This window comes from Meriones unguiculatus, chromosome 1 (assembly GCF_030254825.1).
Source record: "Meriones unguiculatus strain TT.TT164.6M chromosome 1, Bangor_MerUng_6.1, whole genome shotgun sequence".
Classification (NCBI taxonomy): domain Eukaryota; kingdom Metazoa; phylum Chordata; class Mammalia; order Rodentia; family Muridae; genus Meriones; species Meriones unguiculatus.
Window position 1 is genome coordinate 145,806,742 of NC_083349.1, and position 10,650 is coordinate 145,817,391.

A 10,650-nucleotide genomic window follows, 5' to 3' on the forward strand; every position below is an offset into this window, starting at 1 on the left:
TGTCAGGTTGAGGAACTAATCAAGTGCCCCGAAGAGAAGGCCTAGACAATTTTAAAGAGGAGCTAGGGGTGTGACTCAATCATAAAGCACCTACCCAGAATCCACCAGTGATGGCCTGAGAGGACGACAACAACCAGTGATAAAGAATGGTGTGGCAACAGGCCTGTAATCCCAGCACTTGGAGAGGCAGAGGCAAGCGGATCTCCAGCCTGGTCTACAAAGCCAAGGCTACACAGGGCCACTCTGTTTCAAACAAAACAAAGTGATTAGGGAAGCCGGGTGGTGGTGGTGGTGGTGGTGGTGGCGGTGGTGGCGGTGGTGGTGGTGGTGGCGGCGGCGGTGGCGCACACCTTTAATCCCAGCGCTCAGGAGGCAGAGGCAGGCAGATCTCTGAGTTTGAGGCCAGCCTGGTCAACAAAGTGAGTTCAGGACAGCCAGGGCTACACAGAGAAATCCTTTCTCCCAAAAAACGAAACAATGGTTAGGGAGTCTTCTCCAACTGAACCATCAACCAGAGAGCATGCATGGGACGGATGTAGGCCCCTGCACATATGTAACATGTACACTTGGTCTTCATATGGGACATCATACAGTAGGAACAGGCTGTCCTGACGGTCGTCTGCCTATGGACCCCTTTCCCCTAACTGGACGGCCTTGTCCAGCCTCAATAGAAGATGTGCCAGTCCCATTACAGCTTGATAAGCCAAGGTGGGCTGATACCCATGGGAGATCTCTGAGGAGAGGGGGGAGGGGAAGTTCCCATGGGGGTGGCTCTAGAGTAATGAATTAATAGAGAAGGGGGGACAGTCTCCAAGCCAGATCTGTAAACTCGTGATAGGAATTCCACTTGCAGACTCCCGTCCTCAGCCTTCCCACGCTCAACCCTGGGGAACTTCACCCCATGCCACGTGAGAGAGCAGGGCAGAATGGGGGTGGGGGAAGACAGACACTGAGGAGGTGGAAGCAAGTTCAGGCAAGTCTGGTTGGCTAATTCAAAAATTTTGCAAAGAGCGCCACTCAGGCGTGGGGCTCCGGGCCTGGCTCACAGTCGCCCTCTGCCGTTGCTGGCCAAGTAAGTGATTACTAGGTTGAGGCCAAGACCCCTACCTGTGCATGTGGAGTAGCTGAGCGAGCCAGAGCCCCTCAGGTCACTCAGGCGGAGGAACACTCCCAGTCCTACCCGGTGCGGCCAGGGCCTAGAACGACTCCCGTGCTAGGGACAGAAGGCGGCCGGCGGCCCTCAGCCCCTGCCATGCAAGGCCGGAATCTACCACCAGGTGGTGCTCCAGGACCGCGGTTAAATACCCACCAGTGCCGGCTCGTACTCAGCGCAGAGGCGTGCAGGGCGGAATAGAGTCCAGGCCCATCCACCTTTCGTTACAACAACCGCGAAAGCTAATGTTCCTGTCTCACTAGCGATGCCCAGCTCTCTGTTTAAAACCCTACCCAGACAGACAGGCTGGGCAGAAACTTCCCAGGAAGCAGAGGATGACTTTGAATCCTGCTTCCCTCCACCTCCAGAGTGCTGGTATTTCAGGCATGCACCACCGAGCCTGGATTTAGGGTAGCAATTGAACCCAAAGCTTCCTTCAACATAGCAACAGTCAGGCTCCATCCCCAGTCCTAGGCCCTCTTATTGTGAGCGTTTTTTGTCACCAAAGAGTCACAGGACCTCTTACTCCACTCTTCTGATGAATGACCCTTCTTGCTGGCCCCAAACATTACCTGAGAAAATGTGGTTGTGTGGCTGAGCACCAGAAAGCAGTCAGGTGAGTGGGGATGCATCCTGCCTTGAAGTGGTGAACCCCATTTCCTGTGGCAGTCACGGTTAAGGGCAATGTGGTGAGAAGAAAAAGGTGCTGGTTAATCTCTAGGCCGGGGCAGCAAAGGACAGGAGAGCGCTGGGTGCCATTCCAAGGGAATCCACAGCATCACCATCTTTTTCTTTTCTTTTTACTGGGAGTGGGGAGTTGAGACAGGGTTTCTCTGTGTAGCCTTGACTGTCGTGGATCGCTTTGTAGACCAGGCTGGCCTCAAACTCACAGAGATCTGCCTGCCTCTGCCTCCCTGAGTGATGGGATTACAGGTGTGTGCCACCACTCCTGGCTTCTGTTTCTCTTGAGGATGGCTAGGAAACTGATTTCAGGAGTGCACAGACCTCAGAAAGAGAATGGGGGTGGGGCCAGATGGCAGGAGTGAGGTCAAGAAGCATCTTCAAAGACCTGCCGCCACTACCTCCTGACCCCTATTTCTCCATTTCTCCATCTCTTGTCAGCTTTCTTCCTTCCTCAGCCTAGGCCTGGGAGCCTGAGCTCTTTCGTTTTTCTGACAGTGAATTGAAGCTGAACTGGTTCAGATTAAAACTGAAGAGCTTGGAGCTATACCTCTGAAATGAAGCCCCTGCCTAGAATGCCCCAGTGAGGGGCTGGGGTGTGGCTCAGTGGTAGAGCCCCTGCCTGGCACGCACAAGGCCCTGGGTTCCACTTTGGAGTCAATAACTTTATCCTTTAAAAGGCAGGGAGGTCAGGACCACAGGGAAATGCTAGATGTGTGATCAATCTTAGGATAATGTTCAAAAATCAGCAATATTAATGTGCTCTTAGTGCAGGATATCCTGCCGTTTATGTATTCATTCATTCATTCATTCATTCATTCATTTTGTAGCCTAGGCTGGCCTCAAACTCACTATATAGTCTTCCTTGAAATCCTAATCCTCCCGCTTCTTTCTCGTAGAAGCTAATATTTCATGCATTTGTCACCACATCAGGCTGTGCCTTTTGAGTCAAAGCTATCCCCCATCATGCTCTTGGCCAGGACCACATGCACCCCCCCATTCTTTTGTGGGTTTTTTTGTTGTTGTTGTTAAATTGGGGGGTGGGGGTGCTGGGGGCGTAACATGTGTCAGGTGCCTGAGAAGGCCAGTGTGTAAAGCAGGTGGGGTCCCCTGGAGCTGGAGTTAGAGGTGGGTGTGGCCTCTATGTGTGGATGCCAGGAATTGGACTTAGGTGCTCTGTCGTGCCTCACAGCACTCCCGTAGTGAGCCTCTAGTCTAGTCTCCGTAGTGAGCCTCTAGTCTAGTCTCCGCAGTCCTCACCTCAGCCTGGGGCCAGGTGCTGGGATCACAGACTTGGGCACGGGACCAAGCTGTTTGTTTGCTTGTCCGTTTGTCTATGTATTCATGTATGCATGGTCTCCCCTGTCACCCAGGCTAGCCTCGAACTCACAGGCTCAAGTGAACCTCGTGCCTCAGTCCCTGGAGTAGCTGACACCGCGAGTAGGGCCACTGTGCTAGCTAAAATGTGATTTTAAAAACAAGTGAGTAAAAGAAGGTGAGGGGTGGTTGCCCAGGTTCTGGGTCCTTTCCATGCCTGTCGTTATTTAGCTCCATAGGGAAGAGAAGGGATAGTGTGCGGGCAGGCTTTCCCACGTGACAAGCTTGGAGTGGCCAGGAGTTTGAGCTCCATGTTGTCCTGCTACAGGGCCCCTGGCATGACCACCCCAGCAGCAAAGAGGATCTGAATGGTACCTCCAAGACCCAGTCCCCAAACTAACAGTTTGGGGTTGTTGATTCAAACTCATTTATCAGGAGTCTCCCCAACTTGGTCATGACTCCTGGTCACAGGAGGCTGAGATGCTGGAGTGGGAGGAACCTGTTTCTGTCCCTCCACGTGCCCAGGAGTGTGGCCATGTTCTAGGACTGCCTAGAATGGGGGAGTGGGGACAGAGGTGAGCCCTCAGTCTACACCCAAGCCAGCCTGTCTAAGCTGCAGTTCCCACTGTGACCATCAGGATGTGCTTCAGTCCCACTAGGCCAAACTACGCAGGTGACTGACCATGCCCTGGGTGTGCTCAGCATGTAACAGCACCAAAGCCATGCCAGGCCTCTCTACATGCCAGGCTGATTTCGGGACCCAGCCTAGCAGAAGCCCCGTGTAGGGGGGCTGAGATAAGGCTCCGTTGGTAGAGTGCTTGCCTAGCATGCTTGAAGCCCTGGCTTTGATACCCAGAACCACATAACCCTGGGTTTGGTGGTACACACCTGCCATCTCAACACATGAGAGGCCAATACTGGAGGACCCAGAGTTCAAGGTCATCCCATGCAACACAGGGAGCCAGGGCCACATGAGAGCCTGTCTTTAAAACAAAACAGGGCTGGAGAGATGGCTCAGAGGTTAAGAGCACTGGCTGCTCTTCCCGAGTGCGATCCCAGCAACCGCATGGCGGCTCACACTCATCTATAATGAGATCTGGTGCCCTCTGCTGGTGTGCAGACACATGTTCAGGCAGAACACTGTAGAAATAAATACATCTCAAAAACAAAAGCCTTGAGTTGGTAATTGGAAGATATGACATCATTTTTCTTCTTGGTGTAGGGCAGTGGGAGGCTTCCTTTTCTCTCACATCTGGTCTCTGGATCTTCCTGCTAGATGAGGGAGGGAAGAGGACGTCATGCCCTCTCAGGGGAGGGACAAGCTGAAGGTCAGCACAACCCAGGTTTGTTTTGATCATGATTCAAGGCTTTTCAAAAAGGCTGTGAAAACAACTCCCGGGAAGAGAGTTTGGTTTTGGTTTTGTTTTTTGTTTTTGATTTTGGAGACAAGATTTCTCAGCCCGGGCTCGCTTTGTAGACCAGGCTGCCCTTGAACTCACAAAGATCTACCGGCCTCTGACTCCCGGAGTGCCCAGCATGCCTGCACTTGGTTTTGGCTTTTTTAAGCTTGTTTTGTTTTTTATTCTCGTCTTGTATTTTGTGGGGTTTTGTTTTTTATTCTGCAGCGTTATTCCAGGCTGCAGCTGTCTTCTGGGTTTCCGTGGCACCACGTATGTCTACGCTGTGTCTGGCAGCGTGGCTGTCGACACCAACGATGGCAGGGTGGGTGTGGCGGGGAACAGAGGGTTTCCTGGCATGTGCAGGAGTCCGGCAGGTCTGAGCTGGAGCGAATACTGTATATGTGTGTCCATAAACTTACGGACATTTCTGGTGGGCTACCAGTGCGTGTATATGGGAGCCTACCATTTGTCCCTGTGCCCGTGTCTGTGTGGCTTAGACATGTGCACGTATATGGTGAAAGTCACTGAGCTGTGATCCGGTGTCACAGAGTGCAACTGACATCGGTGAAGCACACAGTCCTGTGTCTAATCTGCCCTTCCTCTGTCGTGAAGTCCTCCTCCGGACTCCAATATTGTCCCTGAAGCCCACTGAGCTCCAGGCCCTGTGAGGGAGGCTGAACAGTCACTAGGTCGCACCATCTATTTGTTGATGCTTTTCTTTTTATCTTCAAGTGGCTGTGGACAACAGCAAGGACCACCCCCAACCTCTCCCCCTAGCCTCCAGACCCCACCAAGTCCACTCCTCCAGGTGGGGTTCGTATTTTGTCTTTTAGTTAACATATCAGTGGGACTTTCTTCTGTACAGGCTGTGAGCTCTGAGGGAACAAGCCTCATTGTCCGTGAACAACAGCAAAAGGGCCTCGACCAAGGCCACAGGGAGAAGCATGTGGTATGTTATATAACCACTTACTTTCAGAACACAGCAGGGAAGGAAAAAGTGGCTTACAAGGATGTATCATAGAACACCTGCCTAGAATCCCCCAGTGAGGGGCTAGGGCATGGCTCAGAGTATAGACCCTGCCTAGCAAGGGAGGGTCTGTTTTCTCCCCAGATACTATTGGGGAAGAAAAAGAGGGTCAGGGCTGCTGGGGCATAATTCTTTAGTCACACGAGCGCTGGACTGCTCTTTTCCACTAAATGTTCTTTTCTCCTGCTGACACTTACAGAGGCTGTATGTACGCATTCATCCTTCACTGCTAGTGGCTGGAGCGCTGCCAGCATCACAGAGAAACACTTCCACCTTCCTCCCACCCCGGCGGGCCCTTAGCAGCCCAGTTATAAGAAGCAGTTGTGCACCACTTCCCCCCTCGAGCACACTTCTGTTCCAACTGCTTTTTATGCATCCAGTGGCGATGTCTGTGAGCTTGGTCAAAACAGCTCGGAGGGAGTGGTGAGACGGTCCAACAGTTTGTAAATGCAGTTGCTGCCAAGCCTGGTGACCTGCGCTTGATCCCCAGAATCCACATAGCAGGAGAGAACTGATTCCAGCAAGTTGTCTTCTGACTTACACACCACACACACACACACACACACACACGGGGGCGGGGGGAGACCTCCGGAGGCTGAGCAGGGTGGCACACACTTGCAATCCCAGCATTCAGAAAGCAGAAGGGCCATATATTTGAGGTTAAATAAGGAGACGCTGTCTCAGAAAATAGACAACAAAAGCCTTCGTCACATTCAAGGGTGCCACGCACCCATCCCAGCCCCAGCCCCATGGAGGACATCAGAGGTCCCAGAGGAGTGCAGTTCCCTGCTGGCTTTTTAAAAATCATCTTCAATTAGCACTTATGCATCTGGGTGTTTAGGCTGCGTGTGTTCTGTGCATCATGTTTGTGCCTGGCGACCAAAGACCAGGCAGGAGCGTCAGATCCTCTGGAGTTCCACATGGTGAGGAACTGGGTGAGGGGGATTGAACCCAGGTCCTCTGCAAGAGCGGCCGGTGCTCTTTCCCTCTGAGCCATCCCTCCTGTACCCCACACCTTGTTTTCCTGTATCTCTTCACCAAGATCAGTGTGGTATGCGAAGCCCACAGGCCCTGCACCCTCCGATCCTGCAGTGCTTAGAAGCTCAAACGTGGCAGGCGAAGTGACAGTTTAAACACAGGATCATCATCATTAAGGAGCCAGCCAAATTACCCCGACTCTGTTCATTGCCACCTTGAAAACAAGAAACCACCTTGAACACATTTTTATTTGCATATCAATTTGAGCCTTCTCTTTAGGTGCTGTCAATCAAAGTTATCACAGAAAAGAAGACAAAGGACAGAATGAGCCCCCTCCTCTGCCCATTTCCCTTTGCTAGGCTGTGAGCATTTAAGATACATAGTAAGAAGTTAAAATACATCCCAGGCACAGCTCCATGGGCTTGCTTCTTTACATCCTTTGAGATGTATTCAGTATTTTTTTTTAAATCAACTTATAAAAATTTATAATCACTTATATAAAATTAAATCACTTATAAAAAATTAAGTGTATTTACAGCCATGCAACCTTGAACATATGATCTCATCAGATAAAAACAAGATGATAAAGAAGGCCTCTAGAAGGTGGGCATGGTGTCACATGTCTTTACTCCAAGCAGGGGCAGGCATCCAGATCTCTGTGAGTTCAAGGCCAGCCCGGTGTCCATGTTGAGTTCTAGGCTAGCCAGGGCTACATAGAGACCCTGCCTCCTAGAGCCAGATGTGGTGGCAGACACCTAACGCTCAGGACACTAAGACAGAGGACTACTGTGGGTGTGAGACCACCAAGACTCCATAGAAAAACTGTCTCAAAAAAAACCAAAACCAAAAACCAAAGGGGAAGAGGAAGAAAGAATGGAAGGAAAAAGAAAAGAAAGGAAAAGAAAGGGGAGGAAAGGGCAGGAAAGGCGTGGGGGTGCTGCCTGCCTCTGCAGCCTCCATTTTCAAACATGGAGATAGAAGGAGCCTGCACAGGAGGGAGGCATCCCAGCAGCTAACACAGGGCAGGCAGGGAGCAGGGCCCTGGTCTTACCCTCACAGCTCTTCTTCTTGCTCTCTCTCTTGCATTTCTACTCTAGCTTCAGGCCTCAGCACCCTGAGGCTCCTAGCCTCACCTGTCTTGGGGACTCTCTTGGGCAACGTTGGCAACAGTGGACTATGCCAGAAGGCTCTCCTGCGCTTGCAAAACCATGAGAAGCGTCCTGGGGTCTGGAACCTCACTGTCTTTACCTGTTTCCGGACCCTAGATCCAGAACCAGCTGAGGCTTCTGGCGTAGCCTGAGGTCCGGCCTCCTCCCTCTGGTCATGGAGGACTCCTACCCTCTGGTCAGCTGGGGCCTCCACCCTCTGATTGTCTCCAGCTCCAGTCCCTCGGTTAGCTGGACCCTCAGAAGCCTCTATGGCTTCTGCCCTCTGATTAGCTGCAGCCTCTGCCCTTGGATTAGCTGCAGCCTCTGCCCTCTGATTAGCTGCAGTCTCTCCCCATGGATTAGCTGCAGCCTCTGCCCTCTGGTTAGCTGCAGTCTCTCCCCTTGGATTAGCTGCAGCCTCTGCCCTCTGGTTAGCTGCAGCCTCTGCCCCCTGATTAGCTGCAGCCTCTGCCCTCTGGTTAGCTGCAGCCTCTGCACCATGTTCAGCTGGAGCCTCTGGCCCCTGGTTCTCTGCGGCCTCTGGGGGACCCACAGCTGGCATGCCTGTCCCCTGAGCTTGGGATGGTGCCTTCTCCTTCCTGAACCGTCTCAAGGAGACCCACTTGATCTTGGGCGTCCAGCGACTGGTACCCAGGGTCTGGTTGATCCCATCTCCTGTGCTTCTGGAGCTGTGTCGGTCCTGGCTAGTGCTGCGACCGAGTCTCAACTCTCGAGCCCTCTCAGCCATTGAGGAGACTTGCTGGGCCTCGCCTGATCTGGGCGCCCAGCCCTTCACCGTCTGTTTCAGCTTCCCCCAGGACATCTGGCTGACATACTCCCTCCATCTGTCCGCCTTGGACGGCTGGGGCCCCAGGTTCTCAAACATGGGCACTGGAAGATTGATTCGGCGGCGTGGAGGAGGTGCACTGGGCTTCTTCTCTCCTCGGCGAAGGAAGGCCTCCACCAGCTCCTCATCATCCTCACTGTCCACGTCGCTGCCCAGGAATTTGCTGCCCAAGTAACTGACAGGCATTTTGCGCACCTTCCTGGTCCTCTGGGCGCCCCTGTTGCCTTTGACTTTGGAGGTCTCAAAGTCACTGAACTCGCTGTCGCTGGCATTGCTGCTGTCGTAGGTGCCTATGACCAGCCGAGGGGGGGGAGTGACCATCTTCAGGACTCTCCTCACTCGGCGCTCCTTGGATTTTTGGGAGGGCTGGGGTGGGTGTGGAGTGTTCTTTTCGATGACTCGGGCCACATCTTCCAGGGTACGACCCTCCTCCTGCAGAAACTGGAGCAGCCGCTCCCGAAACTCAGCCTCCTTGGTAGCAGGCTTGGAGATGACTCTCCACACGCCCCCGGCCAGCCGGACCTCCCGGGGGATAAGCAGATAGTCAACATCCTCCCCAATCTGCAGCATCCCTACGGTGGAGTCCTCCTCTTTGCGGAACACCTTCCCGATCTTCTTAAAGGTGCCCACGGGCCTCAAGGCCTCCACTAACACGTCCAGATCCACATCTTTGCAGACGTCCGGGACACTCCAGAGAATCAGGCAATCAGGAGATGGTAGGAAGCCCCATGGGAACCAGCCTCCCACGTGGCTTTTCTCAAGGGTCTTTAAGATCTCCAGCGTGGACTCTCGGTTGGGGGGGCAGGAAGCCCAAACAGACTTCAAGCTTGAGGAGGGGCCGGCGGGGGATCCCAGCGACTCTGCTCACGCGGAGTGTAACCTCCCTGCACTGCCCCCCGCCCCCCGCAGGAACAACAAGGCCGAGCTGGGTCCCCACCACCAGCTCAGAGTTGAGGCAAGCAGTTCTCTTGGATGCTTACTGAGGCGCCGTCAGTCGCTAGGCTTGAAGTCCGGGCCAAACTGGAACCGCCAAGGTCCACGTTGGGGACGCACAGGCTCGGATCTCTTCTCCCTCGGCCCAGACACCCCGGATGCCTCTGAAAGTTCGTGGGAGGACTCTGAAGACAAAGGCTGCAAAGTGTGGCCGTCCAATATGGCGAGGCGCTTAAGGGCCTCCGCCCAGCCCCAAGGAGGGTCTCCCAACCCCCGGCAGGCTCCAAGCTGGCCTTGCGCTCAGTCTCCCGTGGAGCCGAGAGCAGCAGGAAGTTTCTGAGGGTCCTCCCCTCCTGGGTGAGGCCCACCTTCTTCTCATCTTACACCCTCAGCCCGGGAAGACTGGCAGCGGGGCTATCCATTCCCTTCAGGGCAGCCTCCCTCCCCTCCCCACAGAGGTGTGGCCGCCCCGCTCCCCCCCCCCAGGGCCTCGCTGAGGCCAGGGCTTCCCATCTCAGCAGCCAAACCCCACGTCATCTTCTCTCCCGAAAGGCTGCCGAGTCCCCGACCTGCCATCTTTGACTTGCAAGCCAAAGAGGTGCGTAAGTGTATGACGGCCCAGATCTCCCGAAGGCCACCGCGATTGTGAAAATCCGTTCAAAACTACGGGGATGGGGGCTGGAGAGATGGCTCAGAGGTTAGGAGCACTGCTTGCTCTCCCAGAGGTCCTGAGTTCAATTCCCAGCAACCACATGGTGGCTCACAACCATCTATAATGAAATCTGGTGCCCTCTTCTTGCATTCAGGTGTACATACAGGCAAAACATCGTATACGCAATAGGCTGCTCTTGCAGAAGACCTGGGTTTGAGTTCCAGCACCTACAAGATGTAACTCCATTTGCAGGGGATCCTCTGTAACTCCATTTGCAGGGGATCCAACACCCTCTTCTGATCTCTGTGGGCACCGCACACATGTGGTGTTCGCACACGCATGCAGGCAAGTCATTCATGCACACAAAAAAGGGACCGGAAAGATAGCTCAGTGGATAAAAACATTAACGTGATGACGTGAATTCAATCCCCAGAACTCACAGAAAGCCAACTCTACAGAGTTGCTGTCTGGTCTCTACAAATGCACCTGCCCACACACACAGATTATACATACA

At 53.5% G+C, this 10,650-nt stretch overlaps 1 protein-coding gene across 1 annotated transcript; it reads right to left on the bottom strand.

Moving 5' to 3' along the window:
* Positions 1-6,786: 6,786 nt before the first annotated feature.
* Ccdc8 (coiled-coil domain containing 8) lies at positions 6,787-9,902 on the bottom strand. The gene has a single exon (XM_021644131.2). The coding sequence runs from the start codon at positions 9,119-9,121 to the stop codon at positions 7,610-7,612; it is 1,512 nt and encodes a 503-aa protein (XP_021499806.1). The 5' UTR covers positions 9,122-9,902; the 3' UTR covers positions 6,787-7,609.
* Between the last annotated feature and the right edge of the window lie 748 nt (positions 9,903-10,650).

What these genes read in the sequence shown, in the direction of transcription:
- Ccdc8 (XM_021644131.2), bottom strand. Translation starts at nt 9,121, where the DNA reads ATGCTGCAGATTGGGGAGGATGTTGACTATCTGCTTATCCCCCGGGAG.